General features: G+C 50.1%; 1 protein-coding gene and 3 non-coding genes across 9 annotated transcripts; all 4 read right to left on the bottom strand.

Moving 5' to 3' along the window:
• Positions 1–174: 174 nt before the first annotated feature.
• Positions 175–16,529, bottom strand: TBRG4 (transforming growth factor beta regulator 4). 6 transcript variants are annotated; one of them, XM_074379726.1, is made up of 12 exons: positions 16,436–16,489; positions 13,270–13,475; positions 10,835–11,295; positions 7,260–7,583; positions 6,386–6,557; positions 5,763–5,920; positions 4,934–5,044; positions 3,972–4,116; positions 3,439–3,684; positions 3,119–3,230; positions 2,851–2,965; positions 175–2,067 (listed from the first exon to the last, which is right to left on the bottom strand). In XM_074379726.1, the coding sequence occupies exons 3-12, from the start codon at positions 11,243–11,245 to the stop codon at positions 1,966–1,968; spliced, it is 1,896 nt and encodes a 631-aa protein (XP_074235827.1). In that variant the 5' UTR covers positions 11,246–11,295; positions 13,270–13,475; positions 16,436–16,489; the 3' UTR covers positions 175–1,965. The 6 variants fall into 6 exon arrangements, with proteins under 6 accessions (XP_074235827.1, XP_074235828.1, XP_010339670.1 ...); XM_074379727.1 differs by having other exon boundaries at positions 10,835–11,251; XM_010341368.3 differs by lacking the exon at positions 13,270–13,475 and having other exon boundaries at positions 16,457–16,529.
• Positions 6,197–6,331, bottom strand: LOC120360937 (small nucleolar RNA SNORA5). The gene has a single exon (XR_005577319.1). It is a non-coding gene; the product is annotated as a small nucleolar RNA SNORA5 (small nucleolar RNA).
• On the bottom strand, positions 6,727–6,863 carry LOC120360938 (small nucleolar RNA SNORA5). The gene has a single exon (XR_005577320.1). It is a non-coding gene; the product is annotated as a small nucleolar RNA SNORA5 (small nucleolar RNA).
• On the bottom strand, positions 7,787–7,920 carry LOC120360936 (small nucleolar RNA SNORA5). Its single transcript, XR_005577318.1, has one exon. It is a non-coding gene; the product is annotated as a small nucleolar RNA SNORA5 (small nucleolar RNA).
• Positions 16,530–17,740: the final 1,211 nt, after the last annotated feature.

Here is a 17,740-nt window from a genome sequence, read left to right as displayed (position 1 = left end):
TGAGAAGACATTTCACCAAAGGGAATAGATGGCAAATAAATGTCTATTTACCAACAACTTATCAGAAAGAGAAGAAAGATGGTAGTTTTTTAGAAAAACACACATTCCATCTGACATGGCAGCTGCACTCCTGGGCATCTTTACCCCAGAGAAATGAAAACTTACACAAAAATCTAGACACAGATTTTCTGGTTACTTTATCAGTAATAGTGAAAACCTGGAAACAACCCATATTATTATTATTGGGTAAAGGGAGCATATGGGTGTTACAGCCACATCACAGAATAAAGCACAACATAGATGCAACAGCAATAAAAAGAAATGAACTACTGATACACATAATTTGAGAATTCAAATTTTCAGAGGAGTATGCCAAGAAATATAATTCCAGAAGTCCACATCCTGATTTTTGTGACATTCTTAGAATGACCAAAGACTTGCAGCTGCTGGTGAAGGATGAGGAGGAGGTGAGTATAAAGGGCAATGTGAGGGCCCTTTCGAGATGGAAATGCTTTCTGCTTGACCTGTGCTCATGCCAGTATCAGGGTGTGACCTTGCACCCTACTCTGCCATGGAGGGAATCACAGATTATTTCTTACAACTGCACAGAACGTGTTAAGTATCTCAAAATAAAAATTCAGGGGCCCTGAGGATGAGCTTTTATTTCTGTGGTTAGATACATACCAGGTTCTCCTCAACTGGCTCCTTCAGCTCCTCGGTCTCACCCCTGCAGATGCTGAACACCCCCTGCTAAGACCTAAGTTGCTGCCATACCCTTAGCACTTGTCCTAGCTGTCCCTTATCCTTGGGATGTTCTTCCTCGATTCAGAAGTCACCTCTGGCAGCTCTTTCCCCTCCCACTGGGTGAGGGACCACTCCTGTGGTAGGCCTGGAGCCCGTGCAAACGACAGGGACTGTGCTCACCTGTGCCTGACGGTGCCCAATGCAGCCGGGACAAAGCTACCTCAATGCTTGGGTGAGTGGCCAAGCGTTGGACAGAGCAGTAACTTGTTCTTTTTGAGTAAACAGCCTAAGGTAGGGAGCCTGCATTGCTGAGGGCAGCGGGTTTCTCCACTCTCAGCTCCACCCCACTGTCCCGCTCTCCATTCTGTATGGCTGGAGGCGACTCACGGTCCCGGCTGCTGTTTGGTCAGGTCCTGCCAAAGAGTGTCTCTAAGGAGAGGCTGGAAGGTAGAAAGCCTGCTGCCTCCCAGCATCTGGTTATCCCCACAGCAGTAGGGAAGCGGCCAGAGCCCTGTTTGGGCAGCCAGTTCCTGTGATGACAGCACGAGACTCTGGTCAGGGTGGGGAAGACGGCGACGGAGCCTGGCTCTTGGCCTTGTGGTGTCAGCCAAGTGGGATCTCCTCTCTCAAGTGCGCTCACCCAGCTTTCATATCACCTGTCACCACACGCTGCCAGGGTGCCTTTCACTCACCTAAGCATAAGACTACTCATGGGAGTAAGCCTCCCAGGTTGGCTGCAGTTCAGTAGTCACAGGTCCATCAGAATCCCCAGCCATGCACTGAAGCTCCTCTTCCCTGGAGGTTCAGAATTCCAGGACTCCACCTGTCTGCTGGGGCTGACCCAGATCCCTACCCAAGAGGCTGGCACATGTGAATATGCACACGTGATGAGAAGAAGCTGGGAAAGAAGGGCAGGTGACGACCCAGGTTTGTCCCTAAAGCGGCCCTCTTGGGCTGGGTGTGGTGAAGGAGGGCAGACAGACAAGTGCTGACAGTGTGGAGGGTGACAAAGCCTGGGAAGGCCCCCGGGGTCCAACACCAAAATTAAAAATTTATTACACACAAGAGGATGCTCTGTCCCTCAGAGCTGCTGGCTGCCCTCCCCACTCTGGCCAAGGTCCTGCACAGAGGTTTGTCCTTAAAGGCGACACTTCTTGCCCGCTCACAGCTAGACCTCCGGCAGAGTCAGCCCCCTGGGCATGCAGTCCACACCAGCACAGGTCACTTGGCCAGCTCCTCAGACATCGCTTTGCGTATCTTGTCCTTGAGGTAGGCACTTTTCTGCCACTCAGACTTGAGTTCCAGCCACTCATAGAACGGGACCTAGAGGGAGGCCGGGGAGAGATAGGTCACATGGGTAAGGAGATCCCTGCCAGTCAGCGGCTCTGCCTGCTTGCCTGCTGCCCTCACACTGACCCCCGACCCCACACCTCTGCACACCTGCCCCTTAGCCTCCAAGTCCTCAAGGCAGAGCCCATGAACTGAAGACAGTACGGGTGGGGAGAGACCCTTGCACTGTCAGTGATGGAGGGGTCTGTAAACCACTCAGAGGCCCAAGAAGGGCTTCTGAATTTTAAATAGTTGATTAATAAAACTCAACAACAACCCAAAGAAAACTTGATAGAACCCTTCTGTGGCTCATGAAGCCACACGTTCATTCAGTTGGCACCCTTTGGTCTTAGCCAAGGTCTCCCAGGCATGAGACCAGAGTCAGGCCCAGGACCTGTGTCTTTCTGCTCCTGCCAGTCCCGCTGCTCCTACCTTTCCCGAGAACAAGCCCTGACCAAGGAGGCAGAGCAGCTGCACTCGGGAGTACCAACAGCTGTGCAGCCTCCTGGGCTTCGAGCTGTTCATCTATGAACGCGCCCTACCCTGCCCACCTCCTAAGCTGAAATGAGGAGGCTTGGTGGCCTTTCTGGGTTCACCCATGGGGTGAGATGCTGGGAAGGTGTAAGGGGAGGCTGGAGCAGCTAGGATCCACAGTGAACTCCCTCCCTGGGCTCCTCCTAGCTGGCTCTAGGCTGGTTCTGCTTCCACCTGATCCTCTCTCCAGCATGGGTGGGGGATCCTCCCTGCGCAGCGACCACTTGCCCAAGAGGTACTCACATCCACTACCAGGAAACCTGCAGCCATTATGTGTCGCCGGGCCAGGACAAAGCGACCCAGTAAGTCTTTGCTTCGGTTGTTGAAGTTGGGGAACTCCCACCGCAGGAAAGCTATCCTGGAAGGAAGAAGGGGTGGCTAACAAGCTTCCTCTCTACTCTCCCAGCCCCTCGGAGGGGAAAGAGGGAAAGCAAAGAATACACAGTCCAACTGCCACGGTGCCCCCACGACCTCCACTGGGGCCATGGCCAACAGGTCCCTGGCCACCTACCTCTTAGCCCCTGGAGGTGGTGGCTGGCTCCCAATTGGCTCGGCAAGGTGAGGTGCCACAAAGTCCCTTAAGGGCAGAAACTGACCGTCACTGTCCAGCAGCACCTCAGCATCTGGGGAAGGGGTGTGGGATGAGAACACATTGGGGGACATTCCTCAGAAACCCCCAACAGGAAGGATGAACAAAGGTGGGGTTGTGGGGGCCCAGGCTGATACTCTACAGCTCTCTGGGTCTGTTCTTGCTGCAGAGGGGGCGGGTTAGAACAGCCTTGTTAGATTCAGCCAGTGCCAGGCCCTCTGCCAACCAGGGGGAGCCCTCACCCAGCACCCAGCCGTACTGCGTGGCCACCTCGAGGCTGCCCCTGTCGGCGCTCCCCAGCAGCCCCTTCAGTGTCTCCTGCAGCTCCTTTTGCAGGGGGGTCACCTTCCTGTCAAGGGCCGAGGGCTTAGGTGCCACAGCTGAGGCTGGCAGAAGGGGACCCGAGTACTCGGGGTGCTCCAGCAGGGCAGTGGCGTTAATGTGGAGCAGCTTCTGGAAGATGTTCTGATCCTTCTGAGACTTGCCCCCTAGGGGACAAGGAGAAAGAAGAGGGAGGTGGGCCTAGGGCCAGGAGGAACAGAGATGGTGAGACCCCGGATGGAAGGGCAGTGGCACCCCTACACACAGTCCCAGCCCAGTTCTCTGGGCCAGGAGGCAGCAGAGTTACGGTCTGCTGGCCACCCACAGGCGGCGGATAGGGAGCAAGGGCGATGGAGAACCCTGGCCTCCCGCTCCCCCAAATTCTCACCCAGCGCTAGGGAGATAAGACCAGGCAGTTTCCCAGTTCCAGTAGTACTAGGGGCGGGGGGCTCACCTAGAAATTGGGTGTGAAATTTAGGGTGAAGGACAGTTTGCAGCTCTGCCTCCTGTGCCTGCTGCAGCACACACAGGGCCCACACCAGGTCCACCTGCAGGGCTGGCTCCAGGCCCGCCAGCTCTGACCCCAGCTTCTTGTGTACCTGGGCAAGGATAGGGTGCGGTGGAGAAAGCAGGCTCTGCTTAGGGGCTGCAAATAGCTACAGGTGAGCCATAGTCCATGACGTGGTCTTGACCTGGTTGGGAGGAGGCCAGAGGAGGCTACTGGGGAACAAGAGGCAGAACCCTGGTCCTTGGTGAGGCCTGGAGCAATCCTGGACTTGAAGGTACCAGGAATCTTCCTCATGCCCCAAGACCACTCTGGACAGCAGGAAGAGTGCTGCCACATGCTGGCATTTGATTAGGTTTACTATAACCAACCCACTGGCAGAAAAAAAAAATCCTTCTCCCATAATGTCTCCAAGTGGGCACCTGGGACAAGGGAAGAGGTGTTTCTGGTCCTCTCAGAGGATGAGAGCATCCAAGAGGTGAAGAAGCGCTCCCTGGCTGGTTTTTCTCAGGACTGTGGAGGCAAATCCTTAATGGAATCCTGGGGTCACATCTGGCCTGCTGGCTTCTGTGACCTGTCCTGAGGTTTTCATATAGAGGGCTCCCCCTCCCACCCTGAGCTGGGGCACAAAGCAGGAACACCCACTGGAGCTTCTGAGTATCAACAGGGCACTAAAAGGAGCAACAGAGGCAGGACTCCCCCAGTACTGCCTGGCAGGGGAGTTAACCAGACAGTAGGATTTCACGTTTGTCCTCAGTGATCCCTCGGACACCTGACTCCAGCCATCTACCTCTCTGCCCTCCCATGCCATGCAAAGCAGCCCCTTCCCCTCTACCCAGCCTGAGCTGGTCCTGAGCCATTAGCTGGTAGGGGAGGGTAAAGGTCAAGCAATGGGAGCCCAGAGGCTGTACCAGGTTGAAGAACTGATCCTCTTGGTCTGGATGGAAGTTCAGACGCGCAAAAGCCAGGAGCATGTTGCACAGGTGGGGCAGGGGGATGTCCTGTTCTCTGTTCAGGAAGTGCTGGGTGGGTGACAGACAGAGGGACAGGATAAGCCCTCTGCCTCAGTGTCTTCCCGCCCAGCTCTGAGTCTGAGGACAGCCTGCATGGCCAGGGGCAACGGCAGGAGCCTCCATCCAGGCCCCACGAGCTGTGCCAACCACACAGGGGGACCTACACAGGCCTCCTTCGTCCAATAGCAACTACACAGAGGCTGGGGACACCTAGAAACTGCTTCTTTCTGATAAGGGCTTTAGAAATACGCCCCAACCAGTAAACTTAGTTTAGACTGGTCACACACACATAAACCTAAGTGCAGGGGTCATCTTTCTTTAGAGTTCCACTTTGGTGGGGTAGGGTCAGTGATTCAGGTGACAGTTCTGAGTGGATTCTTAGCCTCACTGGTCATGCTGCTACCTGCTACAGCTACCCCAACACGGATGGAAGCACTTAACGATGGTCAGTGAAAGAACAGAGGAAACAGTTCTCAAACACTTTTTTGAGAACTCAACAGCAGCTCTTTAAAAATAAGCCAAAATGCAAGAAACATTTGCCCCAAGTGAGCATTTTCAGACTGGCTTTGCTTTCCTGACTAAAGTAATGGTTCTCAGCAGACGCCCAGGAAGCCAGCTCCTCTCAGTTGAGGCCAGGCATGGACAGAGCACCCTGAAACCCAGCCATCCTCAGTGGTTTGAGGCTGGTTGAACCAGGCCCTGGACCCTGGAGTTAGCCCTGGCTCACCTGGGCAAAGGCCTCAAACAGGGGCAGGTTGAGCCACTTGAGTAAGGCGAAGGACTTGGCACAGCGGGCCACCTCACCGGAAGTCAGGTCGGGTGTGAGGGACAGCAGGTCGGCGGCCAGGCGCTGGCACACCTGGGTCTGGTGAAAGTTGAGTTTGCCTTCGGGACAGAGTAGATCACAGGATTTAGCTGGGGAGGGTTTCAGCAATCACCCGCCAGCCCCACCCCACCTCAGCCTCAAGGTCTAGACCAGGCGTCCCCAAACTGCGGCCCCCTGAGGCCATTTATCCGGCCCCCCGCCGCACTTCAGGAAGGGGCACCTCTTTCACTGGTGGTCAGTGAGAGGAGCACAGTATGTGGTGGCCCTCCAACGGTCTGAGGGACAGTGAACTGGCCCCCTGTGTAAAAAATTTGGGGACGCCTGGTCTAGATGCTTGGTGTCTGTAACCAAATTTATCCCTGAGCCCGGAGACACAGGAACAGGGCCCATGAGTCACAGTGTTTCTGTGGCAGCCTTCTGGGCCAGTGCCTACCACGTGAAGGAAAGGCACTGAATTTGACACAGCTGCAGGTATCTGCAGGGCCAGAGCTCCCCTTTCTCCACTGTTCTATCCAAAGGCTCACCATAGGCGTAGGCCAGGTCCAGGAGCACACCTTTCGTCAGATGGAAGGGCTTCTGCACCAGGTGGTAGGAGACGGCCCGCAGCAAGGGCACGGACCGCCGGCTCTGAGCTGCCAGCGTCACCAGCACCTTCCGCAGCTCTTCGGGGCCAAACTGCTCCACTAACTCCAGGCACTGTCAACCACAGCCGCGCAGAGGTCAGCTCAATGGCCTGAGGTGGCAGGGACGAGCTGGGGGCAGGGGTCCCACGGTCCCATCCAGTGCAGCCCCTGTGAGACAGCAACTGGGCCTGAGCTGACTAAACAGGCCCTCCTCATCCACCCCAGGAACCCTTGGACCTGAACAGTGTCCACAGCCAAACTTATCCCCAGGTCCCAGAGTGGGCGACCCAGGGCCCATGAGCTGTGGAGCTTGCTGTGGCAGCCATCTGGGCCAGCCCCCGCTGTGACAGGAACGGGCACTGAATCTGACTTGACTGCAGGGCCACAGCTGGTAGGGGTTAACACATCCATAGGAGAGTTCTAGTCAGAAGCCAGGCCTGGGCAGTACCTGTGTTACTTGAGGAGCTGCTGCCCTGCCCCCATCTCAAGATCATGCCATGATGGGGTTTGAGGGACAGATAAAGGTACAATCAGGAAATCACCTGTGTTGGGAGGAGCAAGTGGTGCTTGATGAAGGCAGCCACAGGGCAACCATCTGTTGCAGCTCCAAGCCCTCAGGTTCTGCACCATGTGATGCCTGAGGCTTCAGACAGAAGCTCCGGGGCTCTGATCCCAGTGCATGCAACATACCCCTCTGCAGATGACTGTCACCTAAAGAACAAGCCCAAAGCCCAGGAGAGGCAGGCTGGGTGCCACCTGCTTTCAGGCTCAGTACCTTGTCTTCCAGGCGGTTCATCAGTGACTCCGAGAGGTGTCCCACCTTCATCATGATGGTCACTAACGTGCGGCCATCTTCAATTTCTGTCCAGCGTCTTTCCAGGTGCATGAGCAGCTCAGCGAGCAGTTCTTGGGAGCGCTGCTTCCGGGAGAGAGTGGCACAGGAGTCTGCCAGAAAGGCCAGGTGCTTGTACTTGAGCCTCCGCATGCGCCAGCGGACCTCCTGCTCCACTGACTGCAGCTCCTTGGAGGTCTCGGGGAGGCCCAGAGCATAGAGGCTCCGCAGCAGCCTCGAGAGGGTACCATGCCAGACCGAGGATATCTAGGCAGGGAAAGGACACAGGAGAAGTGACGTGGTACTGTAAATCCTGCATGTGAGCTGGAGGTTGCCCTTTTGAACCTCATTTCATGGGCGTTTACTGTAACTCTTCAGAGAAGACAGTATCAGTTTCCCACTCTGTTCAAACAGGGCCCGGGTGCCTGGCTGCTCCTCATAGCCTTGCTCAGCCTTGAGGCCTAAATGCTTGGTGTCTGTAACCAAATTTATCCCTGAGCCTGGGACACAGGAACAGGGCCCATGAGTTACACTGTTTCTGTGGCAGCCTTCTGGGCCATTGCCTACCACGGGCAGGGCAGGCAATGAATTTGACATGGCTGCCAAACGTCTGCACAGCTGGAGCTCCCCTCAGGCACAGGCCACACCCAAGGGCACAACTCTGAGCCTGATCCTCTCAACTCCAATAAATAGCACATTTCTGCTCAAGGTAGCCGAGGTCATTTGCAATTGCTAACAAGAATTGAGTGGCAAGAGAAATTCTCCAAATTTCTCCCAATGAAGCTTTGACCTCATGTAGCTGACTAAAGAGAGACCACACTCTTTTATATGGTCCTGGCTACAGCTCTGTGTAGTGGGCACGCAGACTTGAGCTGCAAGTACAGCTGTCAAGTCAATGGAAGAGGTCAAAGAAAAAGTGGAGCCTGAAGGATGTGACCTGATGGCAGAGACGGTGGCACTTAGGCTTGCTAAGATCAGTTTTGTTACCATTTTACTTGCAATGAATGACATTATAAGTTTTAAGTATTAAAAACACTGGCTTAAGCCAAGCAGATCATCTGAGGTCAGGAGTTCGAGACCAGCCTGGCTAACACAGTGAAACTCCATCTCTACTAAAAATAAAAGAAATTAGCCAGGCATGGTGGCACATGCCTGCAGTCCCAGCTACTCGGGAGGCTGAGGCAGGAGAATCGCTTGAACCTTGGAGGCGGAGGTTGCAGTGAGCCAAGATCACACCACTGCACTCCAGCCTGGGTGACAGAGCGAGACTCCATCTCAAAAACAAACAAACAAACAAACAAACAAAATTAGCCAGGTGTGGTGGCACACACCTGCAGTCCCAGCTACTCGGGAGGCTGAGGTGAGATCACTTGAACTTGGAAGGTAGAGGCTGCAGTGAGCCGAGATCGTGCCACTGCACTCCAGTCTAGGTGACAGAGTGAGACTCCATCTCAAACAAAACAAAACAAAAACAAAGAAAACAAAAAGACAAACACTGGCTTTTCTCCAATAAAATAATTTATTTTTGAGTCAGAGAAGCTCCAACCCTTAAACTTTTCTCCAACAAACCAATCTCGCAATTTCTGGCAATGTGATGTTTCTTAGGAATGCAACTGCTGCAAAAGCAGAAGTCCTTGCAGACCAGGTGCAGGGCTTGAGTGAGCCACCACTTTTACCCTCCAGGTACGTGGCACCCAAGCACGCCAGCCCCTCAGCTGCCTGCAAAGGGAGGAGCACTCTGGGAACAAAGGTCTGCAGGAAAGCCTTTGACATACGGGCAAAAAGAACCGTGTATCACTAAGCCCTGCCTGCTTCCAAAAGCAGAGGCCTCCTGAGGATGACCAAGCTGCTGCTGCCAACAGCAGTGCCTCTGAACAGGCTCTTACTAAATGCCAGGCACCCTTCTGTGTGCGCACCCCTATGAGACACCAACAGCCTGTGAGAATCATCAGCCCCACTACACAGGTAAACAAAGGTGAACTTATTTCTACAAAGTCTGACAGTAGTTCTGGGTCCGGAATCTGCACCAGAGCCTGCCCTCTCTGCTGGTGCCTGCTTTGTTTCTGAAGAGGGTAACTGCTGTTCACAGACTGTTGACATTGTGGAATGTCAACATGGGTGGCTCTAGAGCCCTTTGGCCCCAACTCCACTGTCAAAGAAGAGAGCAGATGGTAAAACAAGTATGGCTCTGTTCTTTCTTCGGCCAAGTCTCTCAACACTGACCCCGCAGGCTCAGTCTCTTTACCTGTTAATGAGAAGCAGAAACCACACCTACAACGAGGCGAGCTAGGAACAGAGAAGCTGTTCTCTGAAGAGCTGGGAAGAGGGAGAAAGTACTGGGGTAAATTCCAATCTCACAGAAGGTATGGGTGTCCACCTTTTGGTTTCATGGACAGCAGGAAAATCTCTGAAAAGAAAGCGGTTATCACACTGCAGACACTGGCCTTATAATTTTGTTACAAGATTCAGTCTTGTATCAAAAGACTTGCTTAAACCATGTGTAAGAGTCAATAAACAACAATTAGAATTACAGCCAAATAAAAAGGTGGGCCTAATTAAGTTCATTTTAGGAATTATATCCTCAGCAAGAAATGAACATGTACTGTTTTAACCCCAGTACACACAACACATGCAAATATATACATACTTAACTAAAACTAAAGTTCCATGAGACACTGATTCCCCTTACTATGTGTGCTGAATTCTAGGACTTTTCTATACTACGCTAACTCATTAAGACACAGCTGGCCACATCCCACTACACTGATTTTATAACCTGCAGTTTGAAAAACACTCATTTAGTGCAACTCTTTCCTTTCTCTTCGTCACACCTGACAACTGGAAACACGGTTTCAGTGCCCGAGCACCTCCCTTCCAAAGCAGACCATGGAGGGCCAGTTCAGTCCCAGCAGGAGTCCATACTCCCTTTTTTTCTGTACGTGGAGTCTAGGGAAGATTCTATAAGATGGGAGTCCCTCACAGTGAGCAGAAACTGGCTTCTGTAGTCTGAGTTCTCCCCTGCTCAGTGCCACACAAATAGGTCTTGTTTCCTCTCTCCCTGGTCATCCTTGGAGGGTCTCAACACGACTAGATCATGCCCACGTCTGTCTCAAGTTTCAGGGACCTTCCATCAATCATGCTGCACCTCCTTTGGCTTCGAGAGCAGTGACTTGCTGTCAGCCAGAGCAATACAAGTCAAGACTGTATGGTGAGGGGAAAAGCACCCAAAGAACTGAGAAGAACCAGCCTCGCTTCTTTTGTTTATTACTAAGCGTCTTGGTTGTCTGTCTGTAAGAGGACAGACAACCAAGGATATTGCCCAGCAATATTTACCTAACAGGGCTCTTGTAAGGATAAACAAAGAGAAAGCACAATAAAGCACTTTGAAATTTATAAAAAAATATCACAAGACATGCAAGGCCCCGGTCTATGCTTAGTAAGCACTGGCTGCTGTGGACTCCAGCATCTCTGGCTGTGTTCCTCTTGCTCATGCTCTCAGAAAACACAGTGGCACCCACCTCACTGTTGAGCAGACAGAGAAGCTGCTGAAAGCGGGCATCCTGTATGAGCGAGGCCTTGTCTTCTGGCTTCTCAAACAGCAATCGAGAGAGCTGGATAAATATGAGGGCCGCTTGATTGTTGTTCAAGTGGTGACCAGCATCAAGTAGCTCCAGGAGCTCCTCTGGCCTTATGGCCTTCTTGATGAGCTGGTCTATATGGTTCTCTGGGTAGAGAGTAAACACTTTTTCATTGTCCTCCAGCTTCATCATGGAACTTGGGAAGTGGGAACTGGGTGAGGTGGCCGAGGAAGTCAGAGTCTTATGAGCTACCCGGGCAAGTCTCAGTTGGCCAATTGGAGCCATGGTAGGGGCCAGACGAGCAGCTTCTCTCAGGAGGCATGTGCACTGTTTTACCAGGTGAGCCGCCATGATGTCCTGGGTGGCAAAGAGACAAGACTCCTAGCAAGCGATTCCAAACCCTGAAGAGGAAAAGGAGAAAGAAGGGGCTACTACAGAGGCAGTTCCTGACTCACAAACCTGACTAATGAAATGGAGTCAGAGCCACCCTATCTGTAAAATCAGCCTTTCTTTTCTGACAATCCATAGGTATGTGATAGTATTTTCTGAAGTAAAAAATCTCACAGGATTTTTGTTTCAGTACAGAATGCCATCAAATATCAAAACTAAGGAGCATTACAGCCTGGGTGGGAGGGTTTTCATCCTGCTTTTAATTTGAAATCACCTAGGATGTTTTAATTTGAAAACAATTCAGATTCCCAGGTCCTGTCCAAGGCCTCCTAAATGGGCATGTCTGCAGACAGGGCCCAGACAGCATTAATTTTTTTTTTTTTTTTTTTAATTTCAAGTGTAACCAGGATTAAGAATTACGGGCTTGGCCAGGTACAGCGGCTCACGCCTGTAATCCCAGCACTTTGGGAGGCCGAGGTGGGTGGATCACTTGAGGACAGTCAGGACTTCAAGACCAGCCTGGCCAACATGGTGAAACCCCATTTCCACTAAAAATACAAAAATTAGCTGGGCATCATGGTGCATGCCTGTAATCCTAACTACTTGGGAAGCTAAGGCACGAGAATTGCTTGAATCTGAGAGGTGGAGGTTGTGGTGAGCCGAGATTGCACCACTGCACTCCAGCCTGGGTGAGGGAGACTTCATATGAAAGAAAAGAAAAGGCCGGGCGCGGTGGCTCAAGCCTATAATCCCAGCACTTTGGGAGGCCGAGGCGGGTGGATCACTAGGTCAAGAGATCGAGACCATCCTGGTCAACATGGTGAAACCCCGCCTCTACTAAAAATACAAAACATTAGCTGGGCGTGGTGGCGCGAGCCTGTAATCCCAGCTACTCAGGAGGCTGAGGCAGGAGAATTGCCTGAACCCAGGAGGCGGAGGTTGCGGTGAGCCGAGATCGCGCCATTGCAACTCCAGCCTGGGTAAACAAAGTGAAACTCTGTCTCAAAAAAAAAAAAAAAAAAGAAAAGAAAAGAAAAAAGAATGCCCATCAGAGATAGACTGGATAAAGAAAATGTGGCACATATACACCATGGAATACTGTGCAGCCATAAAAAAGGATGAGTTCATGTCCATTGCAGGGACATGGATGAATCTGGAAACCATCATTCTCAACAAACTGACACAAGAACAGAAAAGCAAACATCGAATGTTCTCAATGAATTCTTAGGTGGGTGTTGAACAATGAGAACACATGGACACAGGGAGGGGAACATCACACAATGGGGTCTGTTGGGTCGGGAGCTAGGGGAGGGATAGGAGGGGGTGAGGAGCTAGGGAGGGATACCATTAGGAGAAATACCTAATGTAGGTGATGGGTGGATGGATGCGGCAAATCACCATGGCATGTGTATACCTATGTAACAATCACGCAAGATCTGTACCTGTACCCCAGAACTTAAGGTAAAAATTTAAAAAGAAAAGAAAAGAAAAAGAATTACTGGCTTAAAGAGACAATGGGACACGATTATTTTAAATCAGAATGATCCTGGAAAATCCGTAACACAGAATTCACATTCCCAAAGCCTCTCTGGATATTTTAACACTGCAGACATAGGCGTGAGCCTCTTGAAACCAAGACAGATGACATCACTAAACTACTAAACCTCCCCCACCAAATTTCTAACAGCAAAAATTCCAAACCATTAAGAAGCACTTCATAACATGTCCCAGAATAATTTTCTGTCTTAGCCTTCTCTGCCTCCCCACAACACAAGGCCCCATTTTAAACAGGCCTGGCACTTCCACTCCACCCTACAGAGCTTGTTATCCGGGTCTCCTCCTCCCCCCATAAGGCCCTTTAAAACACATCTCGGAGAGAGATCCAAGATGGCTGATCACTAACAGCTCGGGATTGTAGCTCCCACTGAAAGCGCAAAGAACGAGAGGACGCCACACCTTCACATGAATTCTTGTTGCTCACGTACCAGGAGATTCCCAGCGGAGGAGCCCCACGGGTCGCCAGCGCGACTCTTGTGACCGGCGAGGCGGTTTTGCCGGCGCCTTGGAGCGACGGTTCTTGGTGCAGAGTCGGAAAAGCACCATTAATCTTAACGCCGCTGATTTGGTCGGCACAGTGGGTTGCTCAGATTTCGGCGCTGAGAATCAGTAAGTTGGACGTCCACTCAGAAACCTAATTACAAAGACGGTGAATTCAAAGACCACAGATGGATAAATTTATAACGAAGGGAGGAAAACGGCCAAAAAAGGCTGAGAATGCCCAAGATCAGAACGCCTCTCCCTCAGCGGGGGATCACAGTTCCTTATCAGCAACGGAACAAGGCTTGATGGAGAACGAGTGTGTTCCAATTACAGAAGCAGGCTTCAAAATGTGGATAATGAGAAACTTCTGTGAATTAAAAGAACTTGTTTTAACCCAATCTAAAGCAACTAAGAACTTTGAAAAAAGATTTGACGAAATGTTAACAAGAATACACAATTTAGAGAGGAATATAAGTGAATTGATGGAGCTGAAAAACACAATAGGAGAACTTCGTGAAGTATGCACAAGTTTTAACAGTCGAATTGATCAAGCAGAAGAAAGGATATCAGAGGTCCAAGACCAACTCAATGAAATAAAACAAGAAGACAAGATTAGAGAAAAAAGGATACAAAGGAACGAGCAAAGTCTCCAAGAAATATGGGACTATGTGAAAAGACCTAATCTACGCTTGATAGGTGTACCTGAATGTGACGAAGAGAATGAATCCAAGTTGGAAAATACGCTTCAGGACATTATTCAGGAAAATTTTCCCAGCCTAGTAAGGCAGGATAATATTCAACTCCAGGTAATACAGAGAACACCACAGAGATATTCCTCAAGAAGAGCAACTCCAAGGCACATAATCGTCAGATTCACCAGGGTTGAAATGAAGGAGAAAATACTAAGGGCAGCCAGAGAGAAAGGTCAGGTTACCCACAAAGGGAAGCCTATCAGACTTACAGCAGATCTCTCAGCAGAAACCCTACAAGCCAGAAGAGAGTGGGGGCCAATATTTAACATCCTTAAAGAAAAGAACTTTCAACCCAGAATTTCACATCCAGCCAAACTAAGCTTCACATGTGAAGGAAAAATAAAGTTTTTTGTGAATAAGCAAGCACTCAGAGATTTCATCACCACCAGGCCTGCTTTACAAGAGCTTCTGAAAGAACCACTACACATATGAAAGGAACACTACACATATGAAAGGAACAAACAGTATCAGCCTTTCTAAAAAAATTATCAAAAAGAGCATCAATATAATGAAGAATTTACATCAACTAATGGACAAAATAGCCAGCTAATGGCAGTATTAAACTCACATATCTTATTACTAATTCTAAATTTAAATTGACTAAATCCCCCAATCCAAAGACAGGCAATTTGAATAAAAAACTAAAACCCATCAGTATGCTGCATCCAGATCCATCTCACATTCGAGGATACACAAAGACTCCAAACAAGGGATGGAGAAAGATTTACCAACCAAACAGAGAGCTAAAATAAATAAATAAAAAGCAGAAGTTACAATTAAGCAACAAAGATCAAAAGAAGCAAAGAAGGACATTATATAATGATAAAAGGATCAATGCAACAACAAGAAGAGCTAAAGATCCTAAATATATACGCACCCAATACAGGAATACGCAGACATACAAGACTTATAAAGAGACTTAGACTCCCACATAATAATAGTGGGAGACTTCAACATTAATATTAGACAGATCAATGAGACAGAAAATTAACAATGATATTCAGGACTTGAACTCAGATCTGGAACAAGTAAATGTAATTAACATTTATAGAACTCTGCACTTTAAATATAGAAAATATACACTCTTATCAGTACCACATCATATCAACTTAGAAGTTTAAAAGAAATCTTTCTTGGCTCCTTGTTTGCTATTCTCTTCCCTCATTTTCTTTCATGTCTCCATTCTTAAGGACAATTATAGGCATACCCATATTTAGACTGCATTCTAGCTCGGGCAATAAAGCAATACCCCCATCCTCTCTCCTTCTTTCTCTTTCTCTTTCTTCCTCTTCTTTATTCTTTAAAAAAAAAGAAAAAAACAACAAAAAAAAACACATCTCATCTTTCCAAGGCTAAACACAATGTTGCCATCTCCGCTAATTGGTTACATATCACCTTAATGCTGCTTTTAACAATCCTATCAGCTAGTCGCTCCTTAAGGCGATTGATTAAATGACCCAAAGGCAAGCTAAAACGTTCACCTGGGCCTCATTTCTGCAAAGCAGAAAGTACGTTTGATCTTTCTCCACTTCCTGAAACTTGGTATACGGCCAGCATTTTATTTTTATATGAGAGAATTACTGCAGCTGTAAAAAGCTTAGTCTATCTTCACATAAAGGAGTGGGGGGGAAGAGGGCTCAGAGAGGAGGAATATTTGCCCAAACGCAACATCTACCACTTCCTGAGTCTAAGAACAGTGAAGAAACCTTTCCAACCTAATTTCGAGACAGTCTCTCTCGCTCAGGCTGGAGTGCAATAGCACGATCTGGGCTTACTGAAACCTCTGCCTCCCGTATTCAAGCGTTTCTCCTGCCTCAGTTTTACAAGTGGCTGGGATTACAGGCGCGCGCCGCCACGGCCGGCTAATTCTTGCATTTTTAGTAGAGACAGAGTTTCACCATGTTGGCCAGGCTGGTCTCGAACTCCTGACACCTCAGGTAATCCACTCGCCTCGGCCTCCCAAAGTGCTGGGATTACAGGCGTGAGCCACCGCTCCCAGCATCCTTTCCAATTATTAAGAGAACCCCAAGGGTAGTTTAGCGGGGTAAACGGAAGTCCAGAAGCCGGGCTGGGGTTTAGTCAAACAGCAATCCAAAACCTTGGTTCTAAACTGCAAAGAGATAACAGCTTGCACTAAGTCACGAAAACTGGCTCGCTGGGGTCATGAACGGTCAACATGGGCGGCGTCTTCCAGGCCGGGACGCCAGGACTACGTGAGAAGAGGGGAAGCGTGAACACCGGCAGGCCAGCACGGACGAGCGACCACCACACTCCACCACATCCCAGGACCCCTAACCCACGCCTGTGTGCCTCGAAACCCACGCTCAGCCACCCCTTCTTCCCGTGCCACAAGACCTACGCCGCGAGCTCCACTGCTGACCTCCATCCGCCGCCCGCACTGTCCCCGGAAACACGCGGCGCGGCGCGGCGCGCTTCCCTGCGTCACTCTGAGCGCCGGCGGAAACGAGAAGAGCTTCGCACCGCCCGACCGGAAGCCACGCCTCCTGCTTCCGGCCAGCTCTTTCGGCTGGTGCCGACTTTGCTGAGGGCGGAAGTGGCGCGGTGAATGATGGGAAACTTCTAAGCTAAAGAACCTAGGAAGGAAGGCTTCGGTTGCCCTCCTGCCAGTAGTACCCTGTCCTCATCCGGAGTGTGGGAGACGACGCTTTGTTATCGGTGCTGTCTCCCTATTCCGGCTTGCGTAGACGTAGGAGAGCTCCTAGGGTAGTGAAAGACTGGGCTGGTGGGGTGGGGATAGGCGACGTTGGGGCCTGTGGGGGCTGGGATGGCGAGTGAGTGGAGACTGGGGGACTCCGGAGGTCCCATTTGCAGCTCCAGCTGAAGCTCTTCTTGAGGAAATGCAGGCAGTTTATCTAGACCTAGGACTTTTTTTTTTTTTTTTTTTTTTTTACGTTTAGAACTCTGGATTTTTATGTGCAATTTTCCTGATTTTCAGTAGTGATGTTTAATTACAAAATAATTAAAGTGCGGGATAGCCAAAACAAAATGTATCTGGGGCCTATGTATGATGGACTTGATTAATTTTACTTCCAGCACAGCTTATTTTCTGTGGAGTTACTTTGGCTGGTTACTGTGGCTCACGCCTGTAATCCCAGGCCTAGGCAGGCGAATCGCTTGAGGTTAGGAGTTCGGTACCAGCCTGGCCAGCATGGTGACACAACGTCTCTACTGTGCAGTGAGCAGAGATCTTGCCACTGCACTCCATCCTGGGTGACAGAGCAAGACTCTGTCTCAATAAATAAATAAATAAATGAAGAATTACTTTGGTTTGTGTTTGTAAACTAAAAATGAAATTGTAAGCCCCCAGCCTCTGAATGGAACGCCTCTTGGCCGAGGAGACCCCAGAGAAACCTCAGAAACAGTTCCCAGCCATTCTGGAAAGGGAGGTTGAACACCCTTTCTTATAGCCTCTCCTTTTTGGCATTTGGACAACTGACCCGGCGTTAATGTTAAAATAGAGATCATAAGACTGACAAAACAGACTTTGTGGAAGATATCAAATTATAAACAAGACCTGAGGCCATGCAAGGCAAAGGTTAAATCAAGCTTGCAGACCATCAATCTTGCTGACGAGGTCTTTTTTTTGACCCAGTGTATTGCTGGGTGACCCATTGTATTGCTCTGCTGACTCCAAGTTTTAGAC

The sequence above is a fragment of the Saimiri boliviensis genome, chromosome 10 (genome assembly GCF_048565385.1).
Source record: "Saimiri boliviensis isolate mSaiBol1 chromosome 10, mSaiBol1.pri, whole genome shotgun sequence".
Taxonomy (NCBI): Eukaryota; Metazoa; Chordata; class Mammalia; order Primates; family Cebidae; genus Saimiri; species Saimiri boliviensis.
Note: the sequence above shows the minus strand (reverse complement) of the source record. Positions and strands in the feature narration are given on the sequence as shown.